Raw genomic sequence first — 21,767 nt, 5'->3', positions numbered from 1 at the left:
GGTAGCTTGACTGTATCCTAACTACTTTAACTTATGAGAAGCTTGTAGCTTGTCAAGCTACAGTTTCAAAATAGCTTCTCCAACACTGTCTGTTGTTGTAGTGACATTTACCCACCACTAAACATGACGTTAAACAAGACAAACTGTTACTGATCGCTTTACATGTCAGTCAGAATAAGTGGGTGGTCCTTGGCCAACTGAAGCAGCTAAAGAGCCCAGACCATGCTATCACTCAAAGTTCTGGCTATGCGAGGCTACAAAGTGTGGAATTTACATTACATTTTAAATTTCATTATAAGTATGAACTTGTGAATGACAGGTGCAACCCTACCTAGACTTTTTGCCATGATTCAAAGATCTGGCTACGTGAAACAATGTAGACCCCAACAAATAATAGCATCACACTAGGTTTGACATTAATTGTGTAACCTTTGTCTTACCCTGTATGTGGGGATGTTTGATCAACAGCATCAGGGCATATCTGAGAGTTGTGCTGGTGGTCTCCGTACCAGCTAAGAACAGATTTAAAACAGTCGCCATCAAGTTATCTTTGTGGAATTCTGTGTCATGATTGTCTTTTTCCTGTTGTACCACACAAAGAAACAGTAGAACAAAAATTATATGTAGGCTACAGTCTTTCAATGTACCGTTAACTTGTGCTGTACAGTTCTTCAATTTATTGTTCTCACACACACACGCACGCACGCACGCACGCACGCATACATGCACACACACTTATACTGTATATATTTATTTATTTATACAACAGTTCGTTCTGGTTCTCGAATCTGAGAGAGCCTTTCCAGCCATACGATACTCTACCAGTATCACCAATTTAGCCATTTGTATCACTCCACTTGCAGCATTTCTCTCAGCGAGTGTCACGGTGGATGAGCAAACCCACCATAATTTTACAAATACTATTGTTGCTGTGTTTCAAAATGTAGTTTTAAGAGTTTATTAGGTGAGAATGTAGTTATTTAGACCTCAAATATGCAGCATATATATAAATATAGCTGTGTGACAGTTTGTCTAGACGTTGCCAGAGATGTGATCTCCAGGCCTTTAGTGGCCATTCAGCACTCATACCGTCAAGGATAGCTTTATTTCGACCAGTCCTTCGGGAATTTTCCGCTTATGTAGATAGTGTTTAAACATAAGGATTAATTCATTTTGGGTATATCAAATGGGCAATCTTTGGTCTAATTGATCTATTACTTGTTCTAGAGAAAATGGATTTATTTCAGGGCAAAGTTAATTTTAATAACTTTATATTTTTTAACTAAAAACCTGTACCTTAATTAGCGCTGATTTTGTACTTTTAACTGTTTGCTTGTGTTTATTTCCTATTGTGTAAACTTCTTATACTTTTATAAAGGCTAATATTTTTTATTTGAAAATTATTTTTCAATAAATAATATTATATGTTAATTTGGTGCCATCCCAGCCAACATGTCCATGTGGTCCCCATGTGTGTTTTTGATGGACTGTCACTTGGGCCCTGCTTGGGCAACCCAAATGTATGTTTGCCCGTAGGGACACATGATGGGTCCATAGTGGGCAGTCAGTGGGACCCATTTAGATGTTCATTATATGGGCTCACTTTGGTCGCAAATGGGTGCTAATAACGGTGGACTACACACAAAACCTTTTTGGGGCCCACATGGGTGATCACACTGGACCCACTAATGTCCCCATTAAGGTTTTATTGTGGGAACACAATGGGTGAAAACTGGGCCCTATTATTTAATTTCTTTAAGGAGTCCAGTGAATACAAATACAAAATAAAAAACAACTGCCTTAAATTGGTCAACTGGCATTTAAGTTTATAAACTAATATTTATAACGTGCTAATAATGCGAGCATATTAATACTGTAAACTTATTTCATTTGAGTCCACTAAAAAATTATTTCTTAAAGTCAGCGCACGTTTACGCGACTCATTGTCAAAACGATCCCCATTCACGCGAAAACAACTAAAAACACTGTATTCTGTGCCAGGCCATTAGATGGCGATGAAACACTATAGACTGAACACGTAATGACGTCATCGTCTTCAGAGATTTGCTTGTTTGTTGTTTACATGGAAACTGCTTTCAGAAACTTGCACTTTGAAAACCGCTTTCAAAACTTTGCGTTTTCAGCCAAAACACTGTTGTCATGTAAACGAATGGCCAAAACACATAAAAGGTTTCATGTTTTAGTGTAAACATACCCTAAAATTAACTGAATTAAACAAAATCATTCAAACTAGATACATCAAATTAACTTAAATATCTCGCAAACAACTGCAAGCTAACAACAGGACACATGCACGTGCAACTAGAACTAGCTAATAGATTTTTGCTGCATCAACAACTACAGTCACCGCCTTTTAGATAAAGCAACATGCAGCATAACATCAATGTTTCTTGGTCTTCTCCTGGACTTAAGCAAAGGCTCTTTGTTTTTGCAAAGGCTCTTTGGACTTAAGCAAAGGCTCTTCAGCACAATGGTGACTCACAATACTCACACAACAGAAACCCTATAAATCCCTACAGAACATTAAACACTAACAGATCTCCACTATATCTTTATATGCAAAAACACAAAATAACAGTTAGTGATGAACACCTGCTGTTAACAAGCAGAATCACTGAAGGAAAGAGGAACAACAAGAACAAAAAAAGAGAAGAGACAAGCAGAAACACAAGAACTACAACTACATCACAGCACAGCCAAACCCATCCGATTAATTTTCTCTTGCCATAACAATGTGCCTTGTACATTGTAAACATCAATATCTAAACATCGGTTAATTCTCAATAAGAGCGTCGATAGGCGTATGACAGAAATAAAGTCAAACTGGTTAGTAATACGTTTAATAATAAGGTGTACTGGCTGGAAGTCAGTTGTAGTTCTTGTGTTTCTGCTCATCTCTTTTTTTCTGTTCTTGTTCCTATTTTCTTCAGAGATTCTGCTTTGTTGACAGCAGGTGTTCATCACTAACACTCATCATCACTAACATATTCACTTAATTATCTCACTGCAATGAGTCAATAGGTAACTGAAATTACTGGGAAAAACTTTTGCTGTCTGCGTTTCCTTTGCAGTCTAAAGTACTGAGAAGATTAGGCAAATTAGTCCGGTGACGTAGGACTGCGCGTGACTCTCCAGTTCCCGCTAGATTTCGTCCACTGCAAATGAGCTTAATAAAGTCTGAACCTTGTCGTCTGTCTATTGGTCGTATTTTTTGGACCACTTGCTTGAACAAATCAATTGTTTATTCGAATAGCAAACCACTCTTAATGCACGCACCACAACAGACTTTTAAAAATGGTGGTTGAAATAAAATGCTGCGTGTAGTCAACCAATCAAAATTCTGTGTGAATTCATCCAATCAGCATGTTCAGCGGCCAAGTCCCACCCCTGAAATTTCATGCGAGCAGGGTCTTTCTAGCCATGTTTCCTCCGCAGGAACTTCCCCCAGGAACTAGGATCTTTGGATTGTACTCTGTGTGTTTCGACCACAGGGACCAGGGTCTAAATGAAGTTCCTGGTAAACATTTCCCCCTCAGAAAGTCTCTGTTAGCAAGGTAGTACTTTTTCATCACCAATACTTTTTCATCAATTTTGCAGGTTTTCCCACTTACAAAGCATGTAGAAGTCTGTCATTTTTTGAGTGACGGAATCTAAAACAAAAATCCAGAAAATCACATTGTATGATTTTTAAGTAATTAATTTGCATTTTATTGCATGACATAAGTATTTGATACATCAGAAAAGCAGAGCTTAATTTTTGGTACAGAAACCTTTGTTTGGATTTTGGCCCACTCCTCCATACAGACCTTCTCCAGATCCTTCAAGTTTCGGGGCTGTCGCTGGGCAATACGGACTTTCAGCTCCCCCCAAAGATCTAGGCCACTCCAGGACCTTGAGATGCTTCTTACGGAGCCACTCCTTAGTTGCCCTGGCTGTGTGTTTCGGGTCGTTGTCATGGTGGAAGACCCAGCCACGACCCATCTTCAATGCTCTTACTGAGGGAAAGAGGTTGTTGGCCAAGATCTCGCGATACATGGCCCCATCCATCCTCCCCTCAATACGGTGCAGTCGTCCTGTCCCCTTTGCAGAAAAGCATCCCCAAAGAATGATGTTTCCACCTCCATGCTTCACGGTTGGGATGGTGTTCTTGGGGTTGTACTCATCCTTCTTCTTCCTCCAAACACGGTGAGTGGAGTTTAGACCAAAAAGCTCTATTTTTGTCTCGTCAGACCACATGACCTTCTCCCATTCCTCCTCTGGATCATCCAGATGGTCATTGGCAAACTTCAGACGGGTCTGGACATGCGCTGGCTTGAGCAGGGGGACCTTGCGTGCGCTGCAGGATTTTAATCCATGATGGCGTAGTGTGTTACTAATGGTTTTCTTTGAGACTGTGGTCCCAGCTCTCTTCAGGTCATTGACCAGGTCCTGCCGTGTAGTTCTGGGCTGATCCCTAACCTTCCTCGTGATCATTGATGCCCCACAAGGTGAGATCTTGCATGGTGCCCCAGACCGAGGGAGATTGACCGTCATCTTGAACTTCTTCCATTTTCTAATAATTGCACCAACAGTTGTTGCCTTCTCACCAAGCTGCTTGCCTATTGTCCTGTAGCCCATCCCAGCCTTGTGCAGGTCTACAATTTTATCCCTGATGTCCTTACACAGCTCTCTGGTCTTGGCCATTGTGGAGAGGTTGGAGTCTGTTTGATTGAGTGTGTGGACAGGTGTCTTTTATACAGGTAACGAGTTCAAACAGGTGCAGTTAAAACAGGTAATGAGTGGAGAACAGGAGGGCTTCTTAAAGAAAAACTAACAGGTCTGTGAGAGCCGGAATTCTTACTGGTTGGTAGGTGCTCAAATACTTATGTCATGCAATAAAATCCAAATTAATTATTTAAAAATCATACAATGGGATTTTCTGGATTTTTGTTATAGATTCCGTCTCTCACAGTTGAAGTGTACCTAATAAAAAGTGTACCTAATAAAAATTGCAGACCTCTACATGCTTTGTAAGTAGGAAAACCTGCAAAATCGGCAGTGTATAAAATACTTGTTCTCCCCACTGTATATATATATTCACACAGAAAAAAAGACAATGACAAAAACTGATATAAAATCATTGTAAACATTACATACCTGATTGAATCTGTTAAGGAAGCAGTCAATAAAATCATTTGGGTCATTGAAGTCTAAATTCTGCTCATGCTCCTTAACCTTATTCATAATGAAGGATCTGATGTCGTCTATCTCTCTTAACATGGTGTTATGTCTCCCTGGCAAGTGGTCCATTAGTCTAGGGAAGATGTTGCACAGCTGTTGAGAATGAGAAAATTGAGTTGTAATACATTTTTAAAAATGTATTTACACTACAGTCTGTGTCTCTTATTTGACTCTCCTTATTTTAGGTATTGTTAGATACACTGTTAGTTTTACAGTAAAATACTGGCAACACTGATGCCAGTAATTTACTGTTAATTGTACAGTTCTTTACTGTAATCTACAGTATGTTACTGTAATGCACTAAATTAAAACTCGAGTTAACTCATTTCACTTGCAGAAACCGACTGCCTTAAATTGACCAACTGTTATTTAAATTCATTAACTAAAATGTTTAATGCATTAATAATGTGAGCAATGTATTACTGTGAACTTATTTCATTTGAGGCCACTAAAAAAACTATTGTACATAAAAAGATTTCATCTGGAGCAGCAACTACACAGTTAAATAAAGCAGTCTGTTTAATAAAGCAACATGCAGCATATCATCAATGTTTGTAGACCTTCTCCTGGACTGAAGCACAGGCTCTACTCTTCAGCACAATGGTGACCCAAAAAAACTGAATTTAACAGTAAACTACATATATTGTCTTATCTGAATGAGCAGCCAGGATGATTTTCACATAGTTTTGGAGCAAATATTCTAGGCTACGTGATACAATTTTCAAAAGTCTTGTGAAGACATAATCAGTATGGGTTTCATGGCCTTATTTCAGTGACAATTTCACGGTTATATACAAACCACGCATAAATTTCATTATCTCAAAACTACAAACTTTTACATACATGCTGCTGATATATTATGTAGCAGAGTTTGTGCTAAATACAGTGTAATCAGACTTTAGCCATGAAAATGTCACAAGTATCAGAAATAAGCACAAATGTCAGAGCATGTCAGAACACCTCCAGGTCCAGAAAACAGCTCAGACCCCAGAGGGTTAACAAGCCTGTTAACAAGCAGATTCACTGAAGGAAAGAGAAACACAAGAACAGAAAATGGAGAAACACAAGAAATACAACTGACTTCCAGCCATTTTTACACATTATTACACATTATTACACTTATTATTAACCAGTATGACTTTATTTATGTCATACATCTACAGAAGTTGTTTTTGAGATGTTTAACTGAATATGTTTGCTTTGAAGTTACCATTATAGAGATCAGTGTTTGCTTTAGTTGGGTTCTGGACTCTTGACTTTTTAACATGTGAGTTACAATGGTGATTTTTAACACATCATGCACAACCAAAGAAACACAGCTACACTGTATTGTAGAAACACAGAGATATCAAAATTTAGCACGTGAATCTCAACAATGGTGGCAATATATATATATATATATATATATATATATATATATATATATATATATATATATATATATATACATATATATACACACACATATATATATAATAATCCTTTAGGTGAGTGTATATATATATATATATATATATATATATATATATATATATATATACACACTCACCTAAAGGATTATTAGGAACACCATACTAATACTGTGTTTGACCCCCTTTCGCCTTCAGAACTGCCTTAATTCTATGTGGCATTGATTCAACAAGGTGCTGAAAGCATTCTTTAGAAATGTTGGCCCATATTGATAGGATAGCATCTTGCAGTTGATGGAGATTTGTGGGATGCACATCCAGGGCACGAAGCATCCCGTTCCAGCACATCCCAAAGATGCTCTATTGGGTTGAGATCTGGTGACTGTGGGGGCCATTTTAGTACAGTGAACTCATTGTCATGTTCAAGAAACCAATTTGAAATGATTTGAGCTTTGTGACATGGTGCATTATCCTGCTGGAAGTAGCCATCAGAGGATGGGTACATGGTGGTCATAAAGGGATGGACATGGTCAGAAACAATGCTCAGGTAGGCCGTGGCATTTAAACGATGCCCAATTGGCACTAAGGGGCCTAAAGTGTGCCAAGAAAACATCCCCCACATCATTACACCACCACCACCAGCCTGCACAGTGGCAACAAGGCATGATGGATCCATGTTCTCATTCTGTTTACGCCAAATTCTGACTCTACCATCTGAATGTCTCAACAGAAATCGAGACTCATCAGACCAGGCAACATTTTTCCAGTCTTCAACTGTCCAATTTTGGTGAGCTCGAGCAAATTGTAACCTCTTTTTCCTATTTGTAGTGGAGATGAGTGGTACCCAGTGGGGTCTTCTGCTGTTGTAGCCCATCCGCCTCAAGGTTGTGCGTGTTGTGGCTTCACAAATGCTTTGCTGCATACCTCGGTTGTAACGAGTGGTTATTTCAGTCAAAGTTGCTCTTCTATCAGCTTGAATCAGTCGGCCCATTCTCCTCTGACCTCTAGCATCAACAAGGCATTTTCGCCCACAGGACTGCCGCATACTGAATGTTTTTCCCTTTTCACACCATTCTTTGTATACCCTAGAAATGGTTGTGCGTGAAAATCCCAGTAACTGAGCAGATTGTGAAATACTCAGACCGGCCCGTCTGGCACCAACAACCATGCCACGCTCAAAATTGCTTAAATCACCTTTCTTTCCCATTCTGACATTCAGTTTGGAGTTCAGGAGATTGTCTTGACCAGGACCACACCCCTAAATTGAGCGTCAGCATCAGTTCTGGCAGGCCAGGTAGTCAAGACGCTGCTAATGCTATTGCTTCAACACTGTCCCGCCAGCTGATCTTCTCCAGCTGATCTGCTTCAGCTGAGCTGCATTAGCTGGGTAACTCCCCTCGCTGCTCAATGGGCAAGCTCAAACAAGGCGCCCTATTTAAAGCACCATCAGTTTGCTCATACATGCTTGCTGCTCGCTACTGCTGATCTGTACGCTGGTAAAATCACTCATGTTATTAAACGTAAAACTACTGATTCTACTCACCCTATTGTCTATGACTTCCGCCGCTGTCGAGGAAGAATGGCAAGACTCTTTTGAGGAAACCCGGCCATCACCACTCCAATCGGACCAGGGGCAGGATGCCTGCCCGGAAGATAACGCTACCGTTCGTAGGAGTTCTCGGCGGTTGGCGAATAAATCCTAGTCCCAACCATGCATCGGCGATTGGCCCGTGGCAAAAATACTGGAAACCCTATTTACAAATGACATTCAGCCTCCGCGTGGCGCCTCTCACGCGGAGACGTACCTATTTGTCCTCCTCTGCGATTCTCTAAATATCCCAGTTGAATCTTTGCCGGTGCCTCCTCCCCAGTCCTCCGGAAAAAAGCACACCTCGAAGCGCAAAAATCCCGAGATGGCCAGCAAAGCCCCAGCACAAAAACGGGCCAGCTGCTTTGTTCGTCCGGGTCCAAGTGCTTTTTCAGCAGATGATCCAGTGCTTATGGCACTTTCTGATATTCAATCTTCTCTCCTCGACATGTCCGCTAGGATATCAACACTGGAAGACGGCTCCCTTTCTAGACCTTCCTCGACCCCCGCCTCTGCTCAATCGACATCCACCCCGGCTTCAACCACCGCTGCTGTCTCCGATCCGCGCCAGCCTCAAGTTGATGACGTCACAACGGAATTTGTACCTAAAAGGACCCTAGCAACCGCCGTACCTCTTTCCACTCGCTCGCCTTTTTTCCCACCAGCTGCTGCCATCTCTCATCAGCTGAGGGGACAGTTATTGGCAGGTAATGACATTAACCTCGTTAAACTCTTGCTGGGCTCCGAGCTGTGTGAACGGCGTATAGTAGACTGTGGTGACGTACAAGTCGAGCTAAAAGATGGGGACCCTAGACTTTCAAAAATTCTAACTTTTCCCGAGTTCTGTACCGCATTTGGAGTTTATAGGGATGTTATTTGTGAGGTCCAACCAGCGCGCAGAGCCGAACTAGATACCTATCTGGCCATAATTTCTGATCTAGCTCTCTCTTACGGTGGGGTTCTGTTCTACGAGTATCACAAGTTTTTTTTCTGCAAAGGCAGCTATGTTCATTCAACGCTTTAATCAGAGACTAGACTGGTCCGAGGTTGATCTCGCGCTCATAAGTAGACACTTCACAGGTCACCAAATCCTGTCCTGCTCCATTTGCGGCTCTCTCTCGCATTCTACTAATTTATGCTCTAAATCTAAGCCTATTTCTTCTATGTCTCATCCCGGCCCGAGCCATAAATCTGGCCCCCAGGTGAATAACTTTGGTACTCCTATTTGCTTTAATTTCAATGAGAATATTTGTAGGATGCATAATTGTAAATATTTTCATGTTTGTAGCTACTGTGGGAACGCCCACCCAAAGTCTGTGTGCCCGAGGAGAACCCGCTTCATAAAAATGGAGCGAAAGAAATAAAACCATCAACTCCCATTAACGTCCCCAAGCTGGGACAGGCGTTGAGAAAGCATCCTGACCGCTGTTTTGTGGATTATTTACTGACTGGTCTTGTTCAGGGTTTTTTTGCTGGCCTGCTGCATTTTCCTGCTGTATCTTTTCATTGCCATAACCTATTGTCCGCGTCTCAGGAGCCGGAAACTGTGGATACCTTGCTCGAGAAAGAGGTTAAGAAAGGATTCATGATAGGCCCATTTGATAATTCTCCTTTCCCGATTTTTAGGGTAAGTCCTATAGGGGTAGCCACTCGAAAATATTAGGGTAAAAAACTTTTAATTATCAACCGTTCTGCTCCCCACAATGGTTTGGCTGACAGCATCAATAGCCTTATTCCTTTATCCCTATTTTCTCTGTTTTACAACACTGTCGATGATGCCATCAATTTCATAAAAAAGGCAGGATGTGGAGCTTGGCTTGCAAAGGCAGATATTTCCGATGCTTTTAAAGTTATGCCATTGCATCCCTCACAGTGGCATTTGTTCGGCGTTCAGTGGAGGGAAAAATTGTATTTTGCGGTTAGACTCACTTTTGGCTGTCGTAGCAGTCCAAAAATATTCAATACCTTGTCTGAGGCTTTGTGCTGGATTCTTCTTAATAACGAGAAATTATCCTTTGTCCTTCATCTTTTAGATGATTTTCTCCTGGTAGATTTTCCTTCCGAAAAATCAGACTTTTCTATCTCGACTCTCAAACGCACTTTTTCTGAATTAGGCGTTGCTCTCTCGGAGGAAAAGACCGTGGGTCCAGTCAAAGTCATCGAATTCTTAGGCATTTCTCTCGATTCAAATCGCATGCAATCTTCACTCCCCCTCGAGAAATTAGCTCGAATAAGACAAGTTATGAAAGTCGCAAAAAATTCAAAATCTTTTTCAAAAAGGGACTTGCTCTCTCTTTTGGGGCACCTTAATTTCACGATGAGAGTAATTCCTCAAGGCAGATCTTTTATTTCCAGGCTTCTTGACCTTTCTAAATCTTCAAAAGCTCTCAGTGATATAGTTACTTTAGACGCAGGATGTAGATCTGAGCTAAAATTTTGGTCTCTGCTTCTAGATAAATGGAATGGCATTTCCTTTTTTCTTAATGATTTCATGGAATCATCTTTAGCTCTTAATCTGTATACTGATGCTGCACCTTCCATAGGGTTCGAGGGAATTTTCAAAAACGAATGGTTTGCGTCCGCCTGGCCGGAAGAATTGCGTTCCTTACCCGCCGGTGATTCCTCGACAGCCCTATTAGAATTGTATCCGATCGTCGTTGCATGCATTCTGTGGGGTAAACACTGGGCTAGGAAACAAATTATGTTTTTCTGCGGCAACGAAACGGCGGTTAATATAATTAATACGAGGCGTTCATCCGTCCCGTTTATCAACAGGTTCATGAGACGTCTTACATGGCTGTCAGTTATGGGGAACTATCATTTTCGTGCAGAACATATTCCCGGTTTGAATAACCAAGTGGCCGATTCTTTGTCTCGCTTCAATTTTCAGAAATTTCATCTCCTGTGTCCAGCTGCAGCACAATCAAGCCTGAAATGCCCGCCTTTCAGCCAAACCATTCTAGATTGAATAACCCTCTTCGATCCTATATGCATTCTGCTGCGCAGTACATGCAAGGGGGTTTGGCTAGTTCTACATTTAAATCGTATGACTCTGCATGGTCTTATTTCATCAGTTTTTGTGCTTCTCTATCTGTAGCTGCTCTGCCTGTCAATATATCATATATTAGTGCGTTTATAGTCCACTGCTTCGAGGATCGAAAACTGCAGCCTTCTTCAATCAAAAGTACGATCGCTGGCATTCAATTCCATATGCGCTGCCTGGATCCATCTGCTTCCAGTATTTTGGAAAATCCTTCCATTCGCCTTTTGCTGAACGGGATCAAAAGACAATCTCCTCAAGGCAATGATAAACGTCTTCCTTTTACTCTACCTTTGGTTAAACAAATCATATCAAAATTACGGGATGGGTGTTTTGGGCAGTACACCGATCAGTTGTTAGAAACAGTCATTCTCACAGCCTTTTTTGGTTTTCTAAGGGGTGGTGAAATTTCTTCACGCACTTGTTCATTTGACCCAAATCTCAATCTAACAATTTCTGATGTCTCAATTCATGATCACCATTTCACATTATTTTTAAAACATTCCAAAACTGATAAAAATTCTAAAGGCGTAATCGTGTACACCTCTGAGTCTAACACTGTGTTTTGTCCTCTGATTTCCATGTTGTCCTATTTGAGGTACCGCCCCAGTGCTGATCCGCAGGAGCCGCTGTTCGTCACGCAGGCAGGGAAAACAATGTCCAGAACCTGGTTTTCTTGTCACCTATGCCTCCTTTGCCAATTCTGTGGACTGCCCCCGGACCGCTATACTGCTCATTCTCTGCGCATCGGCGCAGCAACAACAGCGGCAGCATCTGCTCCGGTTTTAACCCTTAAAGCTATGGGGCGGTGGTCTTCTGCTGCTTACGAACGATACCTCCGTCCCGACGTTCGGGCTATTCTTGACGCCCAGAAAGCCATGAGCTCAAGTCTCTGATTTGTTTCACTAATAAATGCATTTGATCATTACTTTGCTCGCGCTCTGCTCAGTATAACTCCCCTGGATGCGCTACCAACTGTTTAATTCCTTCATCTAGCTCGTTTCTCAGAAAGTGGCTTAGTCATCTCTTCATAGTGCTTACACTGTAGACCGTCAAAACAGTTCAAAGACAGATAATTCTAGGTAACAGCATGTTTTTAGCTATTGCGGTCTTGAATAGTCATTTCAGTAATTAATTAATAATTTTTACTATAGCCTAATAGGGCGGCTCAGACGACACCGTTCGAGACACTCAATTTCTGTTTTGGGGGGATAGCTCATCTAGTCAAAAAACGTATGATTATAACATATTGCAAATTATCCGTATATTCGTAAGATTACTAAGCATATAAATTGTTAAAATAAATCATCCTCTGTATCTCAGAGGATTGCCAGGTGTGGTTTTGTTTGGGGGGATATTTTAGCTCTCACAGTCCTAAACTGTGTGAACGTTCCCTAATGGCGAGTTCAGACTGCATGATTTTAGCCCCGATTTCGGCTCGGCGACAGGTTTTGAGAAATCGCCGACAAATGCCCGAAATCACAGGCAAATCGGTGCTCGTTCACGCGAGTGACAATCACGCAGTGTGAATGAGCAAAGACGCGATCTGAGAGAATCACCGACGAGTCGCCGACGCCCGTGAGATATTTGGCATGCTAAATATCTGGACCTGTCGGCGATTCCAAATCCTGCTGTGTGAAAGTGTTCTGACTGCAAACTACATCGGCGATGACCGACAGCCAATGAGAGAGCAAGATACAGAGCAGCGGGGAGTTCGGGGAGGAGTTATAGGCCTCAATATCAGTATTTTAATAGATATATTTACAATTATATCAAACAGAAACAAAGCACAAACATTTGCTTGACCAGCAGCAACAGCAACACATTGCAAAATTATTTATTTACCCCAAACTCTCTTTGCAGAACACACAGTCCTTGCTCCCCTTGTCTTCCCAGCCATTTCCTCACGCATAATGTTTTTCTTTTTCTCCTTTTCGCTGCAAATCAGTGCACAGACAATTTGGATCGCAAGCTTTTTGCAGGCTATCATTTTTAATAACAATTTCAAACTCGCGCGAGAACTGCGGTCTTACGCACGCGGGATTTTGCGTTATTTCCTTATCACTTCTCGCGTGTGTTTGGTTGCGAAACGTAGTTTGCGGGCCAGACAGGAGTTATCGGCGATTCTTCCTCCTGAAAGTCATGCAGTGTGAAACCTCCTGTCGCCGATGCATCGTGCAGTGTGAACACACCAGCAACTGAATGTTACCCTGGATAGTCATGCAGTGTGAAAAGAACAGTGACCCGACTACTTTGAAAATCGTGCAGTCTGAACTCGGTATAATGCTGCTGCTGCTGTCCTCTGACTCTCTGCTATTTCATGGTGCTCATGAAAGGTCAGAGGACTCCCTGAACAGAGCCATACCGCCAAATTTCAATTCAGGAACATCAACCTGTTTGCAATCTATTCAATAAAAATTCTTAAATTATTTTTATTGTCTGTGTGTTCTTGACTTAATGGACCTGACAGAAATGCATTGAAGCAACTGCCATGTGATTGGTTGATTAGATAATTGCATTAATGAGAAATTTCTAATGAAGTGGATTACCTATTGAACACAGATGGACTATTTAGCCTGGCTGAATTGATCTCACATTATAATGACCAATTGCAGAATATAGTGGATGTTGTTGCGCCTGTGAGAGCTCGGACTGTTTCCTTAATAACTCAGATCATACATTCTTCCCTTAATACTGCACTGTAAAATCCAACAGTGATTCTAACTAACATTTTTTAGTTAACTTTACTTAATGTCTTACCTTAATTGTAAAAATCTAGTAATCTGTACTATTCACATATTATGCTTTGTTTACTAAGAAAACCCAAGTTAAGATTAATTGATTAGTTTGAGTGTGGTTTTTGAGGCGAGGAAAATCTAATGGACTTTTCACTCATTTAATTTCACTTCTGCAGTTATTTTTCTCTGTTTGCATTCACTCATTTCCCAAAGTCATCTTGAATGTTGAAAATTGAATACAACTGAAAAATTTGAGAGAACATCACATAAGATGACTTCATAAATTGATGTTGATTTTCCTAAAAATGTTTTTAGTCACCATTATGGCGATAAGTGATACCTTTGGATGGGCACTTGGAACTTCATTTATACTATTGTTATTCTCTTCCCATTGACACAGTGATTGCAACAAGAAATCAGTTATTCGGTTTAAAGGAAGAAAAGTTTTATATATATATATATATATAATATATATAAATATATATATATATATATATATATATATATATATAAATAAATATATATATATATAGTATATATATATATATATATATATATATATATATATAGTATATATGAGTTATGTATGACATAACTATATTTCATGTCAATTAATGATCTTTTATAATGTTGTTGCTAACACTTATGTCCTAAACACTTTATGAAACTTTTAATTGGGTTTATATAATCCCTCTATATTTGTGACAATCTTGCAATTGATCATACTTGAGTCACACAGACTAAAGTAAATTATCAAGTACTCTCTACAGTTCTTTTTTAGTTACTAGAACTCTAGTGTAAGTGAACTATACTAACTAAGCATTTGTCAGTACCACATACTATTCCTATTTCACTTTACTTGCTTTTTTAAGGCAATCGGTTTGCATGCTTTTTTTAAGTAAGCCCAACTAATTAGATTTTACAGTATGGTATTGTACCTTCATCTCTTACCTAAGAAACCTGCCGTGGATCATAATAACGCTGAAAATTTTCGACCCATTTCTAATTTACCTTTTCTTTCTAAATTATTGGAAAAAATAGTTGCTCGACAGGTACATGATAACTTAATAGAGAAAAACCTCTTTGAGCAATTTCAGTCTGCCTATCGCTCATTTCATAGCACAGAGACTGCACTTATTAAAGTCACTAATGATTTGTTGATGGCTGTGGATTCTGGACTTTTATCAATACTAATTCTTCTTGACTTAAGTGCAGCTTTCGACACCATTTCTCATAGTATTTTAGTTGAGAGGTTTTTAGGTTGCTTTCCATTGGAATTACTGGTATTTCACTTGATTGGTTTAGATCTTATTTATCGGGTCGGACTCAGTTTGTTCAAATTAAAAATGTTAAATTACGGGCATCTCAAATTACTAGTGGCGTACCTCAGGGCTCAGTTTTGGGCCCTCTTCTGTTTATTATTTATCTATTGCCTTTAGGACAAATTTTACATAAATTTGGTTTAAATTTTCACTGTTTTGCTGACACCCAGCTCTATATGTCTTCAAAGCCCAATTCAAAGTTACCACCTTCCTCTCTTTTGCTTTGTTTATCTGAACTCAAATCATGGTTTACATGTAATTTCCTTAAGTTAAACAGTGAGAAAACTGATATTCTATTAGAAGGCACTAAATCAAAATTGCAAAATTGTTTAACGTTGACTATTGATAATTCTGTCTTTTCTCCTTCCCTTCAGGTTAAGAGTTTGAGTGTCATCCTTGACAGCACCTTATCTTTTGAGGCACATGTAAATAACATTACACGGTCAGCTTATTATCATCTGAGAAATATGAATTGTCTTCGACCATCTCTTTCCGCTAACAGCACTGCTGTCCTCGATGGATAATTGCAATAGTCAATACGAGATGTAACTAATGCATGTAGCATCTCATATTGACTATTGCAATTATTGTGTTTCACAGAAACTTCTTCACAAATTTTAAATGGTCCAGAATTCAGCAGCCCGGATCATTACACGAACACCATTCATTGAGCACATTACTCCAGTTTTAAGGCAACTCCTTTTGCTTCCAGTTAGATATCGCATTCAATTTAAAATGTTACTTTTCACGTATAAGGCTCTCCATAATCTAGAACCTTCATATTTGCAACTACTTCATGTGTATTCACCTACTCTATGTCTTAGGTCTTCTTCTACTACGACTCTAGTTATACCATCGGTATGTCTGACCACCATGGGATGTAGAGCTTTTAGTTGTACTGCTCCGAGTCTTTGGTATACCTTACCTCAAGACATACTAAATAGTTCTAGTCTTTCAATTTTTACATCATATCTTTTTTTTTTTTTTTAGATGATCGGCTATTGATCAGCATAGGCTATTGACATAGCCTATGTGTATTTTATTTACATTTTTGTTCATGTTTATATTCATTGTTAATGTATTTTACTGTTTGTAATGTGTCCTTGAGTGTCTTGAAAGGCACCCATAAATAAAAGTTTGCGAATTGAGTTTTCCTTTCCAAAGCAGATCGAGTTTGTTTGCAAAATGCTGGATTCGTTTGTTTAATTATGGCACAAAATTTACTCCATACAATCAACACCAGGGTTTGTTTCAATCGAACCAAATATGACAAGTGTGAACACACCCTTGCAATCAAAACTAGTGTGTGTTCACACTTGGCATGTTTGGTTTGATTAAACGAATCCTGGTGCGATTGCTCTGTTAGTGCGGTTCATTTTAACATGTGTGATCGCCATACGGACCAGACCGAGAAAGCTGAAAGGATTTCTTTTTTGGTCTGGACCAAATGGACCAAGCGGACCGAACTACAAGTGTGAACACACCCTTACAAACAGTTTGTGCAACAATCTTGTGTTATTCATGTGAGAGCATAAGAGTGAATGCTTACCTGGCCCCAAGGGCTGCTGATGAAGCGCACAAGTCTGGAGATGATCTGGAGCAAGTGCAGAAAGCTTTTGTCATCATAATCAAAGCGCTGCCCAAACACCAGGGAACAGATCACGTTGGACACAGCCCGGCTCAGGAAGAAGGTTGGGTCGACTGGATTAGCTGAAGGAGAAAACCTTACCATTATCATTTTTAGCGCGGAACTGTCAACATATACAAATCCTAGTATATAATAAATGGATTGTGTTCGTCAGTTCCTCACATCTGGTTTCTTCAAAACTCTTCAGCAAATGCTCGCTCTCTTCTTGAATCCACTGTTCCATTCTTTTACGGCCCATTCCAAAATCCCTCAGTGTGGTGAGAGTAAACCGCCTCAGTTGATGCCAGCGTTCACCATTACTGATGATCAGACCTACAAACATTTAATCTAGACTAAATTACTTCGAACTGATAGTATGTGTTTATAAAACAAAAGTAAACCAGCATCACTTGTACCATAGCCTTTCATAACTCTGTTTAGAAAGGGAATGGGGAATCTGGGTGCAAAGTCATCTGCCTGGTCCACTAGAGCCTCTTTCACGGTATCATAACCGACCAGAACCACAATTCTTTGAGGCCCGAGGTACACCGTCATCACAGGCCCATAGGTTTTGCTCCACTGTTGAGAAAACAGACTTTGCTATCACACACCAGTGCAAGGTTGGATAATTCATTACATTTATATAGTGGAAGGGGGTAATCTCGTCAATGTGCAGCATCCACCTGGATGATGCGCCGGCAGCCATATTGCGCCAGAATGCCCACCACACACCAGCTTATCGGTGAAGAGACAGAGTAATTCCAGTTAACAGAGTTTTGTTACAAGAATGTCTCCAAATATTCAGTGTTGTCTCGGGGAACGTAAAACAATGTCCAGTTTTCTTGACGTTAGAGGAACGTGTTATTGAAGGTATGATGTTCCTTAAACATTCTTTCAATTTAATTTTGATTAAAAATTAAACATTCTAGGAACGTTGATTTGTAGCATTCCAAGAACATAAAAATGTCCAGTTTCCTGAATGTTAATAGAATGTTATTGAAAGGTAAGAATGATGTTCCTGAAACATTCTTTCAATCATTCAAACACCTGCTGTGAACAAGCACTGAAAGAAAGAGAAATAAGAACACAAACTACAACTTTCTTCAGCCACAGCCTTAGATGAAATCAACTGAAGATAAAAGAAGACATTAAATCTCTCAAGATCTCATCAGACGAGGATTAAACAACAGTATTACCAGCTTCACTTATTACTAACCAGACTGACTTTATTTCTGTCATACGTCTACAGAAGTTCTTATTGAGAACTAACAGAGGTTTAGATGTTGATGAATGATTGGTTCATTTGATGTCACCATCATGGGAACGTTCTTATAACAAAAATCTGTTAGCCGAGATAGAGCCAATCAGTATTTATGGGGATGATTAGGAGGCCATAATGGACAGAGGCCAATGGGTAAATTTGGCTAGGATGCCCGGGTTAAACCCCTACTCTTTTTCCAAAGGACATCCTGGGATTTTTAATGACCACAGAGAGCCAGGACCCCGGTTTAACGTCTCATTCGAAGGACTGGGACAGGTTCATGTTTGTAAATAGACTACTCTCTGATAACAACTAATACAATATTGTTTCTCCTCATTGTCCACTTAGGGTGGGGCTAATGTTGCTTTTGGTTCAGCAGACTTTGACGTTGCAGACATTAGAAGCATTTATGAGGACTTGCTCTGAAGCATTGCCGAATAACATGGAGCCCTAGACCCCGGACCAGCTGTATTTTGGCACACCTTTCTGCCTTGATAGTAAAAAATTAAACTAAAATTTAATTAAACTATAAATCTAAAAAATATCTGTGATGTCTAGTGGAGATCTGTTAGTGGTTAATGTTCTGTTGGGATTTAAAGGGTTTCTGTTGAGTTTTGTGGGTTTTGTGGGTCAGTTTTTCTTCAGTCCAGGATGAGCAGAGAAACACTGATGATATGCTGCATGTTGCTTTATTTAAAGGCAGTGACTGTGTATTTGCTGATGCAGTGATGATCTTTTTAAGTTCTTCAACTCATTCATGTAAACTAGTAGGATTTAGTTAAATTTATGTTTTTAGTTAATGATGTTTCTAGTTTCTAGTTTTTCTTAGTGGACTCAAATGAAATAGCTCACAGCATAAATATTTAATGGTAAATGACCAATCAATTTCCTCAAATGAAATGAGTTATCTCAGGTTTTAATTCAGTGCATTATTAATAACAGTAACATACTGTAAAGATTACATTAAATAACTGTAAATACAAAGCTGCTCTTGTTTTGCTGCTTTTACAGGTGTGCTGTATAATTTTACAGTATAACTGTAGTTTATGATTACGGTTATCTTGTAAAATTTACAGGCTTACTGGCAACCAAAATTGCCAGTAAGTTGCTGTAAATTTTACAGCAATTTGTAAAAGCCTACAAAGAAAATGAAAGTCATTGGTGAGAAATATGCGTAACTATATTACAGCGGTTGTAACATCATCGGGTCACATAACAAAAAATGAAATAACTTTGAATATCTGGAAAAAATGTTCAGAAATACTGTCATGCATTGCAAACTGTAAGATAACTGTGTGTAGAATTTTTTTTTTGCATAGCCTATTTAAAGTTATGTTAAGTGATGGGGTCAAATAAGCAGGAATCTACACTACAATAATATATGTGTAATAGATGTGTATATACACTGCATCAACAAGTCATTATATATATATATATATATATATATATATATATATATATATATATATATATATATATATATATATAGTTGAAGTGTTAGTAAATAAATTACAGGTGGTGTGACATCATCAGGTCACATGACCAGGAAGTTATATAGATTTGTATATTTCAAAAATGCATTAAAAATAGACAAAATAAGATTTTCAAGATCCAAGTTGTGTATGATGTGTCTCAAGGGTTAGTGAATAAATTACAGGTGGTGTGACATCATCAGGTCACATGAGCAGGAAGTAATATAGATTTGTATTTTTCAAAAATTCATAATAAATGTAAAACTTTTTTTTTTTTACATTTCTAAGTTGTGTATTATATGCTGCATGTGTGTGTATGTGTGTATTGTAGGTCAATTGAGGTCTTTACATAAAACAAAGTTAAATAGATGTATTTCATTAAATACATACAGTTTAATTACATATGTATAACAGATAAATCATATAAAAGTAAAAAAAATGGGCTTAATCTATTTTTAATCTATTTACTAACATCAACTACATATGTAAAAGAATCACGTTTTTAGTGTTTTTGTGGAATAATGCACTTAACCAACTTTGTTGTCGATTTGGCACTTTTGAGACACTCCCTAACTTTAAGTGCCCAAGTGGGGATCGTTGAAAGGGCTTTTTCACTTCCAATTCCTAAAACAAAACTTCCTCGATGAATATTAAAATTCACTTTTGATATTATGCTTTACAATGTTACCTAGACGAGATACAGCATCATCCACGAGTCACGACTATTAAGCCATCACATATCGATTCGATATCGATTAATGCTGAAGAAAAGATCGAATGTCTAAGGAATATCCAACATAAAACCTACTTTACCCGCTTGGGTGAGGCACACACGCACACACACACGCACACACCACGCAAGGTCTCTCGCTCCCTCTCCCTCTCTGCTGTGCACACGCTACACGGTTTGGAGCACAGTCTCTGTCTCCCATGCGCGCTCTTGCTCGCTCGCACTAAGTTAGATTCCTGGAGATTTTAACTCATTTGCGGGCATCAGGGAGCCGCTATCAATATGCGGGAGACTCCCGGAACTTCCTTAAGACTGTAATTATGAGATACGTCTCACATGATTTTATTTACAGACACAACATCATGCCTTCAGCTCTTACCTTCATGAAGCTTTTAAAGGGTGCACGCTTGTCTATTATTGGCAAGTTTCCAATCAGTGCCAGTGCCAGCGGCCCTGGGGGCAAAGAACGTCCACTTGGCTTTCTTTTCCATCGGAATAATACCAGCACAGCCAGGACTAAAACCAGCACCAATGAGCTAGAGAGTTCCATCCCTCGTCTCCAAAATGTTATGTTCAGTTCAGTTTTTTTTCTTTACATCTGTTTTTGACAGTTAGTCAGTGTCTTTAAAGGTTTTTATATGCACAGTGGGAGTAGAGCAAGAAGGGGCAGGTTCAAGCCGGAATGGGACAGAGGTTTTGAATACGCCTTATTCAGCCTGCTATTTTGATTCCAGAACGAAGCTGTGAGGGAAGGAAATAACAACAACAGGATATGGCCGTGTGGACTAAGTTAGCAATCTAACGTTTCTTCCTCCTCTTACTATCAACCTAGTGGAGTCATGGGCGGACAAAGACTCAAAAATACCTAGGTCCATCCTGCTGAAGGGATACAGCAATTGGATTGAGGGGTATATCCACGATGTTGAAGGTAAAATCTACTTTTTTCGGCTTTCTTGTGCGGTTAGCTTAGCGAGCTGACAGAGCTTCCAATTCCTTACATTAATTCCAATTCCTAACGTTAATATTGCCGAACGGGCTAATAAAATTATGCTGAAAGTATGTTGTATATGTGATGGCAATATTAGCCAATTCAAAAACAGTTAACTGTAGTATTTGATGTATGTGATACCTGTGGTTTACAGTGAAGAGAAACGAAGGAGGCTGTAGTGTTAGGGCTCGATGCGAAAGAACGAGGTACCTTACACCAGTGGTTCTCAAACTTTTTTGGTCGCGCCCCCCTTTAAACCTTTAAAAAAATCTGACGCCCCCCCTCCCCCCCAATTTTTTTTAATTATATATATATATATATATATATATATATGTGGAACTTTTTTTTTAC

At 39.4% G+C, this 21,767-nt stretch overlaps 1 protein-coding gene across 2 annotated transcripts in view; it reads right to left on the bottom strand.

The window, feature by feature from the left end:
* The window catches only part of LOC308693615 (cytochrome P450 2G1-like), a 36,628-nt gene extending 15,447 nt beyond the window's left edge, over window positions 1-21,181 (bottom strand). The window contains exons 1-6 of one of the 2 annotated variants that reach the window (XM_081370646.1): window positions 20,808-21,181; window positions 17,382-17,544; window positions 17,149-17,298; window positions 16,888-17,048; window positions 5,158-5,334; window positions 441-582 (exon numbers count right to left, since the gene is read on the bottom strand). In XM_081370646.1, coding sequence (XP_081226772.1) covers window positions 441-582; window positions 5,158-5,334; window positions 16,888-17,048; window positions 17,149-17,298; window positions 17,382-17,544; window positions 20,808-20,978 — 964 coding nt within the window. In that variant the 5' untranslated portion in view covers window positions 20,979-21,181. The remainder of the gene's footprint in view (window positions 1-440; window positions 583-5,157; window positions 5,335-16,887; window positions 17,049-17,148; window positions 17,299-17,381; window positions 17,545-20,807) is intronic. The other variant, XM_081370647.1, reaches the window with a different exon arrangement.
* Window positions 21,182-21,767: the final 586 nt, after the last annotated feature.

This window comes from Scardinius erythrophthalmus (genome assembly GCF_964197995.2).
Source record: "Scardinius erythrophthalmus genome assembly, chromosome: 7".
Classification (NCBI taxonomy): Eukaryota; Metazoa; Chordata; class Actinopteri; order Cypriniformes; family Leuciscidae; genus Scardinius; species Scardinius erythrophthalmus.
The sequence above is the reverse complement of the archived record's forward strand: the minus strand, read 5'-3'. Positions and strand labels throughout refer to the sequence as shown.